The sequence below is a fragment of the Colias croceus genome, chromosome 19 (assembly GCF_905220415.1).
Source record: "Colias croceus chromosome 19, ilColCroc2.1".
Taxonomy (NCBI): domain Eukaryota; kingdom Metazoa; phylum Arthropoda; class Insecta; order Lepidoptera; family Pieridae; genus Colias; species Colias croceus.
The window spans coordinates 7,929,769-7,950,699 of record NC_059555.1 but is presented as its reverse complement, the minus strand read 5'-3'; the positions used below and the strand labels follow the sequence as shown (position 1 = coordinate 7,950,699).

At 32.7% G+C, this 20,931-nt stretch overlaps 1 protein-coding gene across 1 annotated transcript; it reads left to right on the top strand.

Annotated features, from left to right (window-relative positions):
• The first annotated feature begins 880 nt into the window (after positions 1 to 880).
• LOC123700585 (ceramide synthase 6-like) lies at positions 881 to 18,501 on the top strand. The gene is made up of 7 exons (XM_045647844.1): positions 881 to 1,173; positions 4,535 to 4,652; positions 10,495 to 10,716; positions 16,425 to 16,646; positions 16,938 to 17,056; positions 17,965 to 18,109; positions 18,412 to 18,501. Exons 1-7 carry the CDS (start codon positions 995 to 997, stop codon positions 18,499 to 18,501), a joined length of 1,095 nt encoding a protein of 364 aa, XP_045503800.1. The 5' UTR covers positions 881 to 994.
• Positions 18,502 to 20,931: the final 2,430 nt, after the last annotated feature.

The following is a 20,931-nucleotide window of genomic DNA, read 5'->3' as shown; positions in this document are numbered from 1 at the left end:
GTTGAGTTTTATTTAAGAAGTGGAAGTGTTGTAGCGTCATAATGAAAATGTATGGATGAGCTTTGTTACGCACTTGTATTACTTTGTGTATGCAGTAAAAAGGATGGAAATAAAAGATTTGATGCTACGTATGACATGTTTGTTTCATTTTATGATTACCCACAGAGTAAGTAATATAGTATGATTACCCTAATTCCGATAAGAAAATTTTCACCCATATCAAAATATAGTATGTAAGTATGATCTTTATTGAAAATATCTGAAGAAATGTATGTAATATTAAAGTTATATGTATTCTGTGCTACTGCTTTACTTAACATTGATTTTTAATGAATTTTCTAATGTCACTTCGTGAAACGTTATCTCAAAAATTTCTGGCCAAGGATCACTAAATTATTGTGGGAGTATGATTCCAACTTGATGATGATGAAATAGGTACCTAATGAGTAAACAAGGTCTAGGAAGACCGATTTTGCTAACTCTTCTTAATTGTATTTTCTAAGTATTCCCTATTGTCCAGGGAAAGAGAATTGAGAAAAGCTAAAGAAATTGGCGCCAAAAATAAAAATAAAATTCGTACAACCTTGGTAGGTAGTAACTAATACTTAATCTGTGGGTACAACCTCATGCGTTTGACAGTTTGCGCGAATACAGTACCTACAAGTTACAATAGATTTTGGGTCAGCTAGTGTGACAAAAATAAATAAATAAAATATGGGTAGGTCAGATTGGTACTTAGTTTTACAGTTTTAAAATACATTTTTATAAAATTAACACTTAAATGAAGACAGAAGTGACCGAATGTACCTGCAGTAGCTGGCAACATTTGTTTCCGTTATGACTTATGTCTAATGTCTCTAGATTGTCTATCACTATCCGTCAAACGAATGTGGTGGTCGCCTGCGGTAGTGAAAAGTAATTTATTATTTTTAGTTATATTTTCGTTAAAACGAACTGTGTGGTGAATTCAGTAAAGTGATCAGTACGTGTTATAATGCTTCAGTCGGTAATAAATACATTTTGGAGTGAATATGTTTGGTTACCGCCTAATACAACTTGGGCTGACATTGCGCCTGGCCCGGATAAGACTGTAATTTATACGGACCATCGGCATGTTTTCTTTCCTATACCGTTAGCGCTTGCTTTTATAAGTCTACGCTATGTATTAGAAAGGTAAGTGCCAAATCTTTCAATTACTCGTCGAAAAAACGTGGGTTCATTCACGAATATTTTTCACGTTACAAGTCTGGGGGCGTAAATTTTAATTTTCGTAAATTGCCGAATGTGAAACCCGATTTATTTTTATTAATTTCATTCTTTAATCGCATCATTAGAAACACGTTGCTGCAGCTTTTTGAAATGGGAATCGTGCATTTCTTGGGATTCCTTAAAAGGATTAGAACAAGAAATCGTTAGCATGTTATTAGTTAGTTAGAATTATTATATTTTACTTATTAGGTACACTTAAAAAGTAACACAGAAAGGTGCCAATTCAGGTATCAAATATTAATTAACATGTTCATGTTTAACATAATATTATGTGCATACACATTATTAATTAATAATGAATGAATGAATGAATGAAATACTCTTTATTGTACATACACAGTAGTAAATTTTGTTACATAGATAAGATAGCTTATAATATAGATGTACAAAGAGCGGCTTTATCGCTCGTGAGCGATTTCTTCCAAGCAACTCTATGTATGTATAGATATAGTGAGCAAGAATTAAAGAGTAGAGTAAGACAAGGAAAGAAGAAAGAGTAAACATAGAAAAGTATTATACATAATGAAGGACACATAAGTTGATACATTAATATTACAATAAGATTAAAATTATACAGATGGAAAGCTTAAATTTAGATTTATTTTAATGATTTGTCAGTGATCGAGCGAAGGTAGTAGTTCTTCAATTGACTTTTAAAGGAGTGAAGGGTCTGTGCTTTTCTTATCGTGACTGGCAAGGAGTTCCACAAGCGGATTGCTTGAACGGAAAAGGAAGAATGGAAAAAATTGGAAGAATGGGAAGGTATATGAAGGGTAAGATTTTCAGCTGATCGTAAGTTCGTATTCCTAGTGCCAAGGAATTCAAAATTAGCTTTTAAGTAGGAAGGTGATGTGGGATTAAAGATAATGGAATAAAGAGAGGCAAGGATATGTGTATTCCGGCGGAAGCGGATGGGGAGCCACTGAAGTCTTGACCGAAATTCCGAAACATGGTCATACTTGCGCAGACCATAAATGAACCGCACAGCAAAATTTTGTAACCGCTCAAGTTTATTAAGTTGTTCTTGAGTTAGATTAGTAAGACATACGTCAGCGTAGTCAAGGATTGGCAGAAGTAAGGATTGGGCCAGCAAAATTTTGGTGGGAATGGGAAGCAAATTACGCAATCGACGCAAACTAGAGGCGGCAGCAAATACTTTGGAACTTATGTTTTTAATCTGCTGAGACCATGACAAAGTTTCGTCTAGTATAATACCGAGATTTTTAACAGATTTACTGTAAGGAACAGTAGTACCATCAAGTACAATCGGTGGCAGAGTCGTCCAATTAATCCTAGAAAGGAGACTTTGGCTGCCAAATATAATTGTTTGAGATTTTGAAGGATTTAAACTCAGTCCAAAAGATTTACTCCAATCAGATATGTGTGAGAGGTTACGATTTATACAGTTCACAGCTTCACTTCCAATATTTAATTTATAAGAGTTTAAATGACGACAGAATTGTTTTTTTGAATCTGCTGATTTAAATGATCTAAATTTTCATGAATTGTGATTTTCATGTGTTTAGTTCCAATTTATGTGTGACTAGTGGTCCGCCCCGGCTTCGCCCGTGGTACATATTTCGCAATAAAAGGTAGCCTATGTCCTTTCTCGGGTATCAAAATATCTCCATACCAAATTTCATGCAAATTGGTTCAGTAGTTTAGGCGTGATTGAGTAACAGACAGACAGACAGAGTTACTTTCGCATTTATAATATTAGTATGGATTTAGACAAAATAAAACTGGACAAAGTTGTCTCAATCACTAAGTACAAAATATTAAGACTAAAGTGTTATCTTGAATATTTTATAGCCACAAATACTTCCTTATAGTTAAAATATCAATTTGATTAAATAATGAGTAAATGATAACAGTTACTCTGATAATGTCAAGATAAAGAAAAAATACTATAAATCTCTCATACGATAATATATTTGCATGAAATCTTACTAGATATTTGCTTATCATAGGCTTTAGAGTTTAGATTATATCTATAGAATTTTAAATTAATTTTTAAAGTTTTAATTTGATACCTGGAAACTGGTATTAAAGTATATAAACATATTCTAATATGCCTGCTATTGAGTGTTCCTGATAAACGATAAGAGTAATTTAAATAATAAATGTTGTATTATTTTACATTTAACAGGTTTTCTTGTGATAAAATAATACATTTACTTTTAATTTTAATTAAAAATTAAATTTATAAAGAATAGAAAAAATTCGATCATGAGGCGGGACTCGAACCCGCATCCTTTCGTGCCATTCCGGGGCGGATGCCTGACCAACTCAGCCACTCGTGACCCGCCAGAGCGATCTAAATGTAATTTAATTAAATTGCATTCCCAGTCAACTTTTTACAAAAAAGAATTCACAATACTTTATTAAGTATAAGCTATTAAAAGTTACAAAAATCATTTTTGCTGACAGTAACACTGACCTAAATAAAAAAAAAATTGTCTGAGACAATAAGTAAAAAAAAAATTGTGTCAGACTCAGTATATCTATAGAATACATAGTCTGTATCATGTGGGAGTCTGAAGAATAATTCACAGTTGCATTTTCAAATCTTAAAACTATGCTTCCAAAATCTGTTTGTAAACATGAAATATGATTGTATGTACGTCTGTTGATTGTATGAACTATGAAGTCCAGTTGAGGTCTGTTTGTAAACATGAAATATGATTGTATGTACGTCTGTTGATTGTATGAACTATGAAGTCCAGTTGAGGTCTGTTTGTAAACATGAAATATGATTGTATGTACGTCTGTTGATTGTATGAACTATGAAGTCCAGTTGAGGTCTGTTTGTAAACATGAAAATATATGATTGTATGTACGTCTGTTGATTGTATGAACTATGAAGTCTAGTTGAGGAAAATGGTATTTATATGGTTTTAGCATTTGCATGCAATTTTAATGCAGATTTTATTAATGTGACATTTATAGGAATAGAGTAAGATAACATTATGGTACCATCTGTAATCTTCCATGCTTTCTTTTATATTTTCTTTGAATGTATATTTAAAGGAAATATAAAAGAAATATTTTAATTTTCAGTTATAATTTTTATTTTGAATGTATGTCAGCATTGGGGGGTTATAACGGTTATCCTGATTTTCAAATTTAAATAAATCTGTCTTTATGTCCATTATATTAACAGGCTTGACTGAAGTTTAGATATAAAAAGTTTCATATATTGATTACTTTAAAGTTTAAACAATATTCATCCATATTATTTTTAAACATAAATTATATATTTTAGATTTTTCTATGCTCCTTTCGGCAAGTACTTGGGCATAAAAGACAGCAGACCGCGACGGGCGCCAGACAACCCTAAACTTGAAGCAGCTTATAGGGCAGGACCTAAAACACCTAAGCAGGTTAGAAGATTTTTTTACTTATCACCAGCTGTAGAGAAGATATTAAACACTAGCTGTCCCCCGCAGTTTCATCTGCATTGCTCCACTCCTGTTGGTCTTAGGGTGATGATATATAGCCTATAACTTTCCTCAATGGGCTAGATAAATGGCCTATCTAACAACGAAATATTTTTTCAAATTGGACCAGTAGTTCCTGAGATTAGTGCGTTCAAACAAACTCTTCAACTTTATAATTAATATAGTTTTCCACCTGTTAAGAAATTACCTTTATAATTTGACAATTAACATAAATGGGGTAACATGCTTATAATAATTTCATAGTTTGTAATGCTATAGCAATAGACCGGTTTCTGAATTGAGTATTTGATGAAAGGTAAGAAGGTAAGAATTACTTGCACTGTTGCTTAAATATTTTCTAGCATGTGACATATGCTTTCTCAAACCTTAACCCAATCAGTACTCTTTTGAGAAACCAGCTTATAATAATCTATCTACTTATTCATGAGAACCCTTTAAAATCTGACCTGCAGGACTTGTTCTCTTATATTATTGACACGCCTATAAATAAAGAACATACTTACGTATTTATCTTTCTCGAGTCGACGAGTCAAGGTAAAACATTTATCTTAAATGTGATGATTTACTGTGCTATCTTTTTGCATTTCTCAGATATAAATAAGTTTATTTACTTACGAAAAACAGGATATATTTCTTTAAGGAAGTAAAGTTTTTTATTTTAATGGATAATAATATGATTATTAAACTAATCATTGAAGAATTATTTCCCTTCTTTAAAATAATTCACACAAAATTTATACCCTGTATTTGACCTAGTTCTTTTTCTTACTCTTCATGTTTGCATATGCAAGATTTATTTTATAATGTAAAGTATTAGAACAGAAATGGTTTATCCGCCTGCTTCATTAATAGCCCCTCATCGTCGTTAAATGGTCTTCATAAAAGAGATAGTTGCGACTACAAGTACTGTGTTTGATTCCGAGATGCGGGTCGTATTGTAATAATTATTATACTAGGTTTGTAAGGTTTTTATAAGTTACTTGCTGTAGTTAGCCCGTGGTTTTACCCGCATTATTTCGCTCCTGTTGGCCCTAGCGTGACGATTTATGGCCTCAATGATTTGATTAATGGGCTACCTAAAACTGAAATAGTTTTTCAAAGCAGACCTATAGTTCCTGAGATTATCACGTTCAACCAATTTACGATTTAAAATCTCAAACAAATCCATATTTTTACCTATGTTTATCCCATCTAATTTTTAAATCAGTACCTAATTTTATATTCATAATCCTTAAGACAAATACGAGGTTGAGGTTGTCAACACTCAACAGGTTCATTTGAGGCAATTTTCTACTTACCTATGTTCCGCTTATCATATTTTATAATAGGTAGGTATGTATTATAATAATGTATAATACATAATGTATTCACTAGCAAATATGCCCTCGAAATTCTCGGCATACTATTTATGATTTTATGAATGGCATGTACAAATAACTATGATGCTATTTAACTAACACGTTTACGTTGAATGTTATATTATAATTACATGCAGTTCTTAAGATAATTAGTATTGAAAACAGACCTTTTTATATGAACCTCGATCGTAAGATATAGTTGTTTGCATTGTGACAATATAAAAACCGGCTAAGTGCGAGTCGGACTCGCGCACGAAGTGTTCCTTACTATTATCTATAATAGAAAATAATTTATTTTACACCCCCTTTAATGTTTTCATTTTTAGTATTTGTTGTTATAGTAACGAAAATACATAGTTAATTTGTAAATTTCAGCTCTCTAGCTGACACGGTTTATGAAATACAGCCTGGAGACAGAAAGCGGTGGCTTAGTAATACGGTACCGTTTTACCCTTTGGGTACGGACTACCGAGCCCTAAAAATGGATTCGTAGGTATTAAATCTACTTACGAATACTATAAAAATACGTTAAATACAACAAACATTTACATAATTAACAATAAATTCTTACCTTAGTTTTTTATATGAAAAGGTGTTCTGTTAATCATTTGGGGGTAATAACATTAAACCTTTTTTATATTCATTACATTAATGTAAAAATAGGTACCGATATTTCTTTAAACAATTGTACTTACGTAGTTGACTTAAGTAGTATCAATTCAAAATCAATTTTGTTTACGTATTAACGTGAATGTAAATTGAGAAATTAACATGATACCTAAGTACTTGAAATTGGACATTGTAACTGTTTAAAATTTATTTTGTACTGCTTTTATTATCTGTATGTGTAAAAAACAAAGTCGTATAAATTACAACAGAATATTGCTGCAGTGCGGTTTTTAATTTTTGTTATCTCTTCTAAGTATGTCGGATTCCTTTGCACCAAAAATAGCAATATCTAACTATACATCACAAGTGGAAACATACAAAAAGTATAAAAGGATGATTCATGATTATGAAGAAAATTACTGAGGTCGTGTGAAAATTGCAGTTCGTCGTACTTTTACATAAATACCATAGTCGTACTACATGTTCTAACCATCCATCCATATTTTGTTCAAATAATTCAGTTTATTTATTCAAAAAAAAAAAAAAAAAAAAAAAAAATATATATATATATTCCCTTGTGCACCTTGATAGCTTGAGACCTGACAAAGGACACAGGATAGGAATTATTCCGAAAATCCCACGGGAACGGGAACTGCGCGGCCTTTTCTTTGACTACGCGGGTGAAGCCGCTAGCGGAAAGCTAGTAAAGTAATAAATAAAATAGCACTTTAGTAGGCACTAAGCCTTACAAATGGTTCATGTATTGTAATGGACAAAAACCTATTTTTCTACAACAAACATTGTCGATTCAATGTCAAACTTACATTCATATAAATAAGGTCGATTTCTGAATAAATTATGTTAGTTTTTATGTAGTCGTACGATTATGTAAGTATAAATGGCCTGAAACCGCTATTATAGAACACAAGCTATATTCTAGTTTATCATTCATAAAAAAGTCCTTTACGATTACCACTCCTCAGTACTTATAATGTTATTTATAAATTATATTAGTAAAACTATGTATGTAGGTCTTAGATGTAGGTTATGTGACTAAAAAAAATGTAACATATCCTACTTAACCTAAATAGCCATTTGTAACATTTTTAATTAATTCACGATGCTATTTATTAACACAGCTTACACAAGAAACAATAAAATGCCTCACACGATAGTAAAACTATGTTAAAATTCTTATAGTGCGTTGGAATACTGGTTTTGGATCAGTTAATTTAATGTATTTTTCATGTATCTATCGGTTGACTTAGTTGAGTAATACGAGGCTTAACTTTGCTTATCTAAGTTACGTTTCCAAAACCTATTAATATGTATGGTTTATGGTAAAGAACCTTAGCTGCCCTTCGAAGTGTTTCTCGTACAAATCAATGCTTTTTGACCTTTTTGTGATGCAAAATAACCTAGATTAGAGTTTAAGGTATACCAACGTTACCAACTTATAACTTATCCAATAACGAACATACACAATAATTATTATAATAATGTATTGTTGTACGGAGTACGGTAATAATATACGGAGGGAAAAAGATCGCGTGGTCGGTCACCAACACGATGGACAGACCAAGTCAAAAACTCATCTGCCACTAATTTTTACACGGTCGTAAGAGACGCCATGGACAGGGACCGGTGGAGGCAAATCATCCGCTCCAGATGCAACCATGATGCTGACCACGATCATCAGACATGAGGGACCGACAAGAGAGAGAGAGAATGTATTGTTAGACTGTTACCTTAAATAGATCTGGAATAAAGATGGTACCAAGTTTGAGCAAGTATGGTAGTGTTGTATATTTTACTCTTTATCTTATAAAGGTTAAACATTATATGCTATACATCATCAGCTCCTATTTATCCCCACTACTGAGGCAAAGGGATCTAACGAATGTTTAGGCCATTCGATTTTTTTTTTATCTGCGGGGAGTATATATTGGGTATGTCCTATTTCGTCGATTTTTTTTTCTTGGACATCTTCATCTAATTGATCAACTGGTCTTTAAAATACTACAAATTATCTTGTTTCTTTTCAGAAAAAAGCTTCAATTAATGTGGTCCAAATACCAAAGCATGTACATACATTGTACATATCTATTAATCGACTCCCACTAGTCTTATATCCACGTAGGATTTCAAGGGCATAACCGCATCTATACTATTATTATAAAGCTGATGATTTTGTCTGTTTGTTTGTTTGTTTGTTTGAAAGTGCTAATCTCGGGAACTACTGGTCCGATTTGAAAAATTCTTTCGGTGTTAGATAGCTCATTTATCGAGGAAAGCTATAGGCTATATTATATCATCACCCTACGACCAACAGGAGCCACGGGGATGAAACCGCGCGGAGCAGCTAGTTAGTAATATAAGGCATCTGAGAATTGGGTCACGAATTTTAAACATATTTCCGTTACAACAATTTGTTCCGTAATAGAATACTCCTACTCTGTAATCTCACGCGTGAAACGAGATCAGTCAGTGTGCCTAATCTTTTACTTAACATCTGAAGATGTTACTGTATGAATATTACGTTTTCTTCTTATTTATTTATTTGGTTTACCAACGTTTCTTTACATCACAGATAAACATTAAATTACTAGAAGGCACCCTTAAATTAAATTTTTGAAGCAATTGGGGGCAATCAATTTTACTATTGAATAATTTCAAGGCAAAGAGTAAATCAAGAAGTACCCGACGATTATCAAGAGATGTAATTTTGAAGTGAGATAGTTGCTTTTTATATTATATTAGATATTATTCGGTACATTAACATGGTTGGCTATCCTATTAGCTTCAGGCTATCTCCTTTATATTTTATATTAAGTTAGTAGATTCCTAAGGGTGCTTTTCCACCTATAATGGTTTTTACAAACACATTCCTCGCTACACATCCTCGCACATTATTAGTGGAAAAGCACCCTAAATATACACAAAAGATGTACATAAGGTTAAACAGTAAATATTTTTAAAAGTATCATACATTCATGAATCACAACGTTTTAATTAAATAACAATACAAAATCAAAGTCCAATAAGTGTTTGTTGTCTTTTTCCACTTTTGATTTTACACGTTTATTTATTCAGGTTTGGCCAGCGGGATTACCTCATAAAACAGATTAAGTTAAATAGTGCGTAACAATTTCTAATTATACTTTGTTAACGTACTGTTGTTTTGTCAAGGATGAAATACATTCAGTCAATCAAAAAAATATGTACCGGTGAAAAAACTAGGCTAGCAAATTTACAACAAAACATAATAACAAAGTTGAAACTACAGGCAATTTTATCGCTAAGGTAGCATTTTTTCCAGAAAACCAATTGGTTTACGAGAAGCCGTAAAAAATAATGTCTAGCCCTTATGCCGCCCATTTCCATTAAAACAGTCTAGACTCTAGAGGAATTACACCTAGGAATATATGATCAGTATCTCTATATTCCTATCTCCCTTGCTCTAACAATTCATTACAAACTTGCCTTATTATTAACGTTCACGTCGCTCAACCCTAAAAATTAAGCGATATCTAAAACTATTGGTCTTCAACCACGAGGTAAAGCGCCCGGAAGCTTGCTCATATAAAAATGTACTAAAACTTGATGCGCAAACTTCCCCCACCACGCTACTTTTTGGCCAAGAAGTTTTCCGGGCGCTTTACCTCGTGGTTGAAGACCAATAGACAGATATTTTCTATACTACTTAATTTTTTGTATTAATTTTCAACGATGAGGTGGCCTCAGGTGATGACCATACCACTCTATTCTCCTTATACTGATTTTTTGCCTATTTCCAGCTATGCGCGTTAGCAAAGCAGCTGGACATGACGGAGAGGCAGGTGGAGCGATGGTTTCGACTCCGCCGGAGCCAGGACAAGCCCTCCACGCTCGTCAAGTTCTGCGAGAACCTGTGGAAGTTCACGTTTTACGTGTGCAACTTTAGCTTCGGCGTGTATATACTGTGGGATAAAGTGTGGCTGTGGAATATCGACCATTGTTATATTGGATATCCGCATCAGGTAAAAATTGGAGTATTGTTATAGTTCTCTTGTGTGTATGTATTGACACGTAGACGTGTGTGTGTATGTATATTGTATGTGACTGCTCGTATGTTTGTGAATCGTGTAGTCTTTTATATCTATGTGTGTGTGTATCTGTTAATATTTGGAACTTTACATTACGCTTTAAGGTGCTTTTGGTAAGCTTAGCTGTTCTTATGCATAAACGATATCTATACTAATATTATAAAGAGGAAAGGTTTGTAATTATGTATGTATGTATGTATGTATGGTTTTCACGCATAAACTACTGGACCGATTTTGATGAAATTTGGCACAGACAATCTTTAGACCCTGAGAAAGAACATAGGCTACCTTTTATTGCGAAATATGTACCATGGGCGAAGCCGGTTTTTAATAAGTGCGAAAGGTAATAAAAAAATAGTAATTATTAATTAAAATGTACTCGTTTGGCTCGGAGGTCAAAACTTATCCCTCATATATTTGTCGTTTGCAAATTGTGCAAAATCCTTATCTAATGATAAGCGATACGCTTCCCATATATGTAAACATGGGGATATTGGTTATATAATAATGTAACGGTACAGAATTTGTTTATAATATTTACTTAACAGTTTACTTAGCCAACATGTAGGAGGAATGTTAACAGTTGTAGCTAACAATAACTTAACAGTTCCTACCTCATAAGCAATAAATTAGTCGTTGAAATATCGTGAAAAATCTCTTCTATGGCAAAATTTGCAAAACCATGGAGTAAAATAAATAGAATAATTGGAAATATATCATTTCAAATATAACATTAATTGTATTGTGTTATTGTGAACTAGCACTCCGCGCGTGGCTTCGCTTGCTATGTAGAAAAATTAACAAATTTCCTCAAGAACCTATCTATTTATTAAAAAAACCTCGTCAAAATCCGTTGCGAGTTTTAAAGATTATAGCGTACATACTTTGTGAATTTGTTTTATACTATGCAATGATACTATTTTACTATCACTACATAGTATAAAACAAAGTCGCTTTCTCTAGATAGAGTGATTCAAGAGGAAGGTTTTAGTATATAATTTATTAGGTTTTAGACAAAGCGGGCGAAGCCGCGGGCCGTAAGCTAGTTTCTTATAATGACTAGTAAATATGAGTTTTGTTATGCCCGACACTATTCCATTTACCTTAATGATATTTATAAAGAAACGATAACCTTAGGTCATATTTATTTACTGATAAATGATGACACGACCACCATCATAGGATAAATAAAATTATTTACTATCTATGCACACTATTTTATATAGTTTATAATTTATGAGTATGCTGGGAGTAATCTCCGGCATTGCTATATTGTTTTTGAAATACTACTTATTTTTCAAACGCATAGTTAGCGACATTCAAGCAATACCGTTTTAAAGGGGCTTCTTCATAAAGAATCCAATTAATACTCATTTATTCTATGTCATGGAGTTCCTCAATACTTTTTAACTAATTTCAAACTTAAATATTTATAAGTTGATCATGATAACACTTCAATGAAAATTTGTTACTTTACTAGGCTACCATTTTTTAGGAATTACCTACCAAGATTAAGACGATCTTGGCACAATTGTTTTTATCACAGCCGTAACGAACGGTTTATCGCAGCCAATAAATTCGGATCAGCTGTTTCGTTGACGTCACGGGACATTGAACTTGTCGCCGAACGGTGGGCTCGATTGCGTAATATGACTGAATATGGCTAAGATGTTTAAAATGTGTTTTTTGAAGTAAAGTTTACCTTTTCAATGGTCAATTAACGTTTCCTTGTTATTTTTGATTGGTAATGGTGACTATGGTTTAAGTCTTCTACTATGTATAAAATAAAGTTGTTAAACAACGCAAGGCACGATCATTTTATTGATCGGTTACCGTCCATTGATATTTTGGCCTATCTAATATAGACTTGGGAATAGTCAGTCCTAAATTTATTCAAGATATGAAAAGATTATATTATAATCTAGTTGAAGAGACCGAATTTTAATTATCTCACTGAAAAACAAAAGATTATAGCCCTGGCTTAATGCAAAAATGCAAAAAATATCTCTATTATATTTGCGCATTGCTAAATTTTCACTAAATCACGGCTCAGTGCGACCTCACGCGGTGGTCTTGACATCTATGGAATGACCTTTACTAAAATAATGACTAAATGAGCCCATTACAGTGTCGTTTCTTATGTTAAAATAGAAAAAGGTACGCTTGTTAGCCGTATTATATGGGAGTTGAATGATAAAGCAAGTTTGATGAACGAGCAGAAATATAGCATTGTGACTATGATTGTTCTGCTTGGAACAAATTGTTTTCCTATAGTATTTTATGTCCTTAAAATATAATGTGGTACATTATATTTCCAGGGACCTAAGGGTAGTGTGTGTTTTAAGTTTTAAAGTATGTATTTTTTTAAAGTATTTGCGAGTTAAAATGGTATAAATGTCAAAACGTACAAAGTAGGTTATCAGTAATTTTATCAGCAATCGCTGCAACCTTTTAGATAAAAATTCTTAATTTTATCAAAAAGATTTAAATCCAGCAGAAATCGGAGGGTCAAACGCATAAAACACGCTTGATTTCCAGTAACAAAATTGAAATTTCCTATGGAGATATTAATTTAAAAAAGAGCGTTTGAAGCTGGACACGTGGAGGAAGTGAAACTTTATTGGCAAGATTCAAAGATACGAAAATCGTCGCCTTACTCCATGCCGTGTCGATACGCCAAAAACTGGCATATCGCTACGATGTGCACAGTGCATCGTATACAATAAGAATACATATTCTCTTATTCATATTTTGGCCCGTTTAGTAACCCAACATGCAGTATAATGCATGTTGGGAACAAATGTGTTAATTTACACTATTGTTTTTTGTTGCATATTCTCAGAAGAGCCTTGACGCCAATTTTTAGTGTCTATCAACATTTTATTCCTATTAAATCTATACTGTATAGTAATATTATAAAGCTGAAGATTTTGTTTGTTTCTTTGAACGCGCTCATCTCGGGAACTACTAGTCCGATTTTAAAAATTATTTCGGTGTTGGATAGCCCATTTATCGAGGAAGGCTATACGCTATAATATATTATCACGCTAAGCTGCTAAGACGAACAGAAGCGGAGTCTCGCAGGTGAAACCGCGGAGCATAGCTAGTATTCGATAATTTACAAAAACTGATAAAAAATACAAAAAAATATATGTATTGATCATAACAAGAAACGAGTAATAATCTGTGAACTACATTTTTAAACATCAAAATAATAGCTTTTTACTATTTGCATTTGTAAGTGTGTTACAGTTATTCTCTGAAACAGCAAGACCCATTTTTACTTTCACAACTTTCACTTGACGATAGTTCATGACTAGTTAATTTCTCATGCATCATATTTTATCGCGTTATTTAAGCTACATTTGATACACAATGAGCGTTGGTCAAATTAAGATCAAAAATATTTTTTCTACAAAATACTTATAATTTAACAAAATTACAAAATCTATCGTGTCTAGTTGTTTTAAGCCAATACCATGCTTTTAAAAGAAAGGGACTGTAAGAACGCACGCATAATATATGTATATATAGTTATATATAAGTATATAGTTAAAATCCTAACCAAAATAGCTAAAAAATAATACGCAGTTCTCATACGTATGTAAGTGTCGCTTTCATGTACCGCGATAATGACACATAATGGTTCAAATTACAATGCACAAATCTATATATTTTACTATTAGCCTTCCTAATAAACAGCTAATCTCTATAAATATATCATATAAAATTCTCATTCAAATGAAACGGCTGGACCGATTCTCATGAGATTTTGTATGCCTATTGGTAAATCTGTGAATCGGCCAATATCTATTTTTCATACTTAAGTTATGAGCCAGGCAGAACAACGTTTGCCGGGACGGCTAGTATACCTATATTACCTCTAGGATAAACAGCTTTTAATATTTATCAAAATGCACCAAACTATGACCTAGTTCCACAAATCGGTACTAAAATTTCAATAACAATGTTATCCATAGCATAGCGTTTCACTAGAATAGCGTTAAGTGTTACAGGTCGTCAACCGTACACAACTTGGTCAATAATAGCTTTTATATGGCCGTATGAGTAACTCGTGGTTAGTACTACTGAACTAGAGAGGGTGCGGGTTCGATATCCGTAAAAATTGTTGAGAAAAATAGTTTGGTTGACATGATTGACAAAAGTTATATTTTTTTACTAGCGGTCCACCCCGTCTTCGCCCGTGGTACATGTTTACGTTTTCTCTCCATAAGAAGAAGAACCATCCTCCTACTTCAAGGAAAATTATAAAAAAAATATTAACAAAATATGGTCCAGCCGTTCTCGAGTTGTGCGACACATTTTGCGATTCATTTTTATATTATAGAATTGAATGTAGTTAATATGTCACTATTTCACTTATACTTTCAATACCTACTATGTATGTAATAATTTTTGATCAAATCTATGTTATTTAAAAATGATATTGGTATCTAATTTGTCATTTTTTTAAATTATATCTATACTATCTATGCTTAATATTATAAAGTCGTAATTATGTATGTATGTATGGTTTTCACGCATAAACTCAGGGCCGATTTCAAAAATTCTTTCACCATTAGAAAGCTGCCTGCATCTTCACTGAGCAACATAGGCTTGCTTGCTTTTTCAAAAAAAATAGAGATCCTTACCAAAAATGCAATAATGTTACCCAAGGTGTTAAAAATTCCTTTAAAAAAATGTAAACATGTAGGTACCACGGGTGAAGACGGGGCGGACCGCTAGTACATTATATGAATAAGCTCACATTTTCATTTCACAATACTATTAAGTACTCTATGTTAGATGTTTTTAAGTGTGACGTATTGTATGATTTCATGCAATATGATTCATTTTGTATTTTTGTTACAGGTTGTGTTTTTTATCAATTACCTAATAGATATAAACAACACGACTCAGTATTATTGAATCAATAATAATTAATCAAAGGATACAACTCGGTTCAACTGACTAATGTAACACATAGAATGTTTCCAGGAATATTATTTTTTAGGAAAATTCATAGTCATTTCCTGCCTTTGATTCAGTCATCACTTAGCAATTTTAAGATATATGAGTATACATTTTAATATACAAATAAATGAATATACTACACTATCTGGTAATGCATCAATATACTGTTTGAACAGTCCATTCCATAATTTAGAAGTGGAATATCATTTTGCGAAACGGCCAGTTGTAATCACTGCCATGTTGCCCGAATTTGAGCAATACTATATTTAGTATTTTACTAGCTTACCGCCCGCGGCTTCGCCCGCTTTGTCTAAAACCTAATAAATTATATACTAAAACCTTCCTCTTGAATCACTCTATCATTTTAAAAAAAAATCGCATCAAAATCCGTTGCGTAGTTTTAAAGATTTAAGCATACAAAGGAACATAGGGACAGAGAAAGCGATTTTGTTTTATATTATGTAGTGATGAAGGGAACCTCAAAATTACCTCCCAGCACTATAACATTAATCCTGCCCAAATCTATTTATTTACTTGAATTAGTTCCTGAATTGTCCAAATATTATAATTACGACTGTACGTCTCACACAAACAGTTTCAGAACTACTTTACATAAAAAGGTATGACAAGAATGTAACGTACTCAAATCCCTACTACACTAATTCCAGGGACTCACAAGCGACGTATGGTGGTACTACATGATATCGTCCGCGTTCTACTGGTCGCTGACCATATCCCAGTTCTGGGACGTCCGACGCAAGGACTTCTGGCAGATGTTCGTGCACCACATCGCCACCATCGCGCTGCTCTCCTTCTCGTGGGTCTGCAACTTGCACAGGATCGGGACACTAGTGCTGCTGCTGCATGACTGCGCTGATATATTCTTGGAGGTACGTGATCTGTGATTATCCTACCAATAAACGATGTAAACTACTATTTTAGACGTAACTACAAATAAAAAAAACGACGTGTGGCACTCGGGGACTGCCGCGGTTGCGCTATTGCATGCTATGCCTTCAAGCCACACCTCCGCCCGTCGGAGTGGGGAGCGTGAGGTTTTTTCGTTACGGAATTTCTCGATTCGGTCCCCGCGCTCAAGGCCCGCGATAGAAGCTATGCAATAGCTTAAAAATCAGTGTCTAGATCTGTGTAAATTCTAATTTTATGACGTCATCTTTCAGGCGGTAAAAGCAACTAAATACGCGAGCTACCAACGTCTCTGCGACAGTTTGTTCCTTATGTTAGTGGTTGTGTGGATCGCCACCAGGGTTGGAATCTTCCCATTCTACATTATATGGAGGTGAGTAACTGCAAAATCTTCCATTTGCTATCTTACTATGTCGTCTTTAGCAGAAGTTACGGCCTGCGCAGATATGACGTAGCGCAGTGCAGCGAATTTTTCGTTGTCAAACTATTATCGACATTGTCCGCATAAGAATAAAATTCAAAATCATAATATAATTTATTTCTGAGGAGTATCGAAACGTTGACCGCGAATTATAATTCGAATTTTGAATTTTATTTTAATGAGAAGAAAGTCGATAATAGTTTGACAGTTAAAAGTACACTGCGCTACGCTCCGCCATATCTGCACCGGGCCTTATTCTAGGGTGGGTAAGTAATGGTTCAAGCTGTAAGACGACATATTATTTAGACCTGTTTTTGTCCACTCTTGAAGTCCAGTTACTTTTTGAAGTTATACTTCTATTGGCGCGATGGAGAAAAATGATGAGAATGAATTTTTACGATGCGCGCGCACACCGACACCTAAATTAAACAGCATGAAGTTAGTTCTAGGTGGTATGAAAATTGATAACTATGTTCAAGTTGTATATTCTAGTACTTTTTTTCCGTACGCCAAAGAAGTATATCTTCTAACGCGTGTACATAAGTACACACACTCTTTTTTTTTCACTCTGTTTTAATTATATTTTTTCTGCAAATGGCGATCAGAACATTACTTGGTATTGATGTAATCGATGAATGCTAAATTTTAAATTGAAAAAATTATTAGCCGTTTAATAAATAACTATTTGTATTATCGATATCTATCGACTTTAATAATGTATGCTTTTACAATAATAATTATAAATCATCATATTTATCGAGTAATAAAGTCCATAAGTTATTTTCTCCATCAGCTCAACCCAGAGAAAGCATTGGCCAATGTTAATAAACGTTTTCAATAAATAAAAATTAAATTTTCAGCACGTCAATCCGCGCGCCGCAAATAGTGCCGATGTTCCCCGCGTACTATATATTCAACTCGCTGCTCTGCTTGCTGCTGATGCTGCACATCGTCTGGACCATGTTCATATTGCAGATTGCGTATAATGCTGTAAAGGCTGGCCAGGTGAGAGATGGGGATGAGGTGGTTCGTGTTATAGGGGATGGGGATGCTCGGATGCTACTTGTAGTATGGACAGTATTCATCAATAAAGCTAATTTATAATGCTCTTAAGATAGGGGTGTAAACTTTCTTCAATTTAGTACAGCACTGAAATTTTTTAAAGATGTGTGCCTGTTACTAGTTGGGAAGAACTATGCTACATTTTTTACAGGATAGCCAATTTCATCCTTTCTATCCAATAATCTTGAATATTAATACAAAACTATTATAATACTTTCTTATAATTTCAAATAAAACAATTTCAGATGGACGGCGACGTAAGGAGTTCGTCGGAAGTGAGCGACAGTCCAAACTCAAATCACAGCTCGCCCACGAGGAACAAAAACAAAAAGTGAGTCAATTGTTGTTGAAATAATTTATTTTATGACGTAAATGGCTGGTAGCGTAGAATACTTGATGATTTGGTCTAGTTTACGAATTATTTTGTACACGCAAAACCGTTATAAAAACTTTGCAAAATTAATAATCTTGCGAATGTCTTGTTTTTTTTTACAATTTCATTTTATAAATCTGAAAAAAATGTAGTCATTTTACATGGGCAATTCTTGTTAATATATTGATTCGTATTAGCCAGCTATCTCTTTCACTCGTACCAAAATCTCCGTACCATAGAAAAAGACAGAAAGACGCAATTCCTAAAAATTTATTGACTTTTATATTTTTTCAGGAACAAATAATACGGATAAACGATGGATCTCGGATACTTTATTTTTAAACACCACCTTAAATAAGTTACTTTTAAGTGAAATTCACCACTCAGCAAAGCAAATACACCGGTATTTCGTCGAAAAAAAATAAAAATAAATCTTTTGGAGGTTCTATCGCAGGTTCGATTCCACCACAGCAAAGGACTCAAAGATCTATAGATCATCTGAAGAATACTACCAGTGATCATACAAAAAAAATCTGTTCTGAAACGCAATAGTTTAAATAAATAAATTAGTCATTTACCTACACTAATTATTATTTATCAGTGTTTTGTCTCTTTCGCTCTAAGTAATTTGTCGTAAGAGTGAGTGAAACAAAACATTGAAATCTATAAATATAAAGAGTTATGCCTCTTAAAGCTATTCATTTTAATAGACAAAACCAAAGACAAGGAAAATATACTGAGGTTTTAATGCGATAGAGAGAGATAGAACGATTCCGCAGCTAAAAAGAGTTTTTGTGGAAAGATATTGATAAATAATTGTTATTAATTTTATAATTAATCGTATTGAGAAACATTATGGGATATGAATGTATGTAGTTGCGGAATTTTTGTCTCTTTTCCTCTTATAGGTGTGAACACTCAGTTCTATTGTCTATGTTTATTGTTTATACATTGATATAGTATTAAGTTCGGATTAAAATTGAACTTTATTCCTCGCTGATACAGTCTTATTTGGGATAATAACTTATTTAAAAAAAATCGTGTCACAAAAATTAAGAATTAAAATTTATTTACTTTTACATCTATTACGATTCTAAAGATATGATTTGATGTTGTTTGTTTTTTTTTTGTAACTAACGAATAATCTCAAACTCGAACAATTTTTTTATGTAAAAAGACATATTTTGCTCCTGGTCAATATTTTTTGTGTTAAAAAGAAATTCTATGAGTATATTTTTTGAAAAAAAGTTTTTGATCCACTACAAATACCTTTATACTATATCAATGATAAAAGAACTTATTGTGTATTCAGTGTGTAATATTAAATGTTAATACCTCTTTTGTATGTGGATATATTTTGTAAAATACGTTTTTCGAACGATACCAGTTTGGAAGATTTTTATTAGAAAATACTGCGAAATTTCGCATTTTATTTCTGGTTTAATTGACATTTTTACAACCAATTTGTAATCCCAGTGACTATCAAAATATAAAATGGAAAATATAGATATTTGTCTTATAATTTTTTTTTCTTCATTTAAGTTATTACATTAGACAAACTGGTTAAATATTTGTTTATGTGAGTATCGTTCGAACGTTATATAGTATTTTTATATAATATACTCTATATTATAATATGTATATTCTGTCTCTGTGATCGCTCTGTAGCTAGGAACATTTTGAGGCATTTCTGTAAATTCCGAGACACCTAGAAATCATGCCATCTCTTTTCCACAAATGTATATCTGTGTTAGATAGAGTGAGATGGCATTATTTTAAGGTGCACCTTACTTTAAGTGTAATTTTAATTATAAATATAATTTAATTTTAGTACTTTTACTCGCTAGGTTTTTATTTATTTCAATTTTCTTTGTCTAGAGCTTGCAGATGAATATACGATATTATTTTTTCTTTTTTTTGAAGTGAAACTTCTTTTACGGGGTTGGAAAAAAAATTTAGTGTAACATATTTCGTTATGCGCCATCCTTTTCTTATCCCTACCTTGCGTGATTCGAGTATTTCTGTAAAGTTGCATATAGTTAATTATTTTTTGAAAAATAAGGTTATAAAGAAGTTTCACTTCTTACGTGTGTACACTAGTACACGCACACATTTTTGTATGTTATGTACCACTTATTGTCTAGTCTTTAGATGTAATAATAATAAAGTAAATAAGAATTAACAATGGATTTAGATATGAATGTTTTCTCAAAAATTATCAGCTTGAATGAGTTTTATTTGTAATTTAAGGGCCGATTTTTCAATCCTTAGTTAAAATTTATCCGTCCAATTAAGTATTACACGAACATATTAAAATGTCAAATACGGACAATTACAATACATTTTTGAAATGGTAGTTTAATACGTCATTCGATGAATAAGTTTTAACCAA

Bases quoted from the DNA above. Each gene is read 5' to 3' on its own strand.
- LOC123700585 (XM_045647844.1), top strand. From the start codon at position 995: ATGCTTCAGTCGGTAATAAATACATTTTGGAGTGAATATGTTTGGTTA. The intron at 1,174-4,534 runs GTAAGTGCCAAA...TATATATTTTAG, and splicing joins CTACGCTATGTATTAGAAAG to ATTTTTCTATGCTCCTTTCG. The intron at 16,647-16,937 runs GTACGTGATCTG...GTCATCTTTCAG, and splicing joins GCGCTGATATATTCTTGGAG to GCGGTAAAAGCAACTAAATA.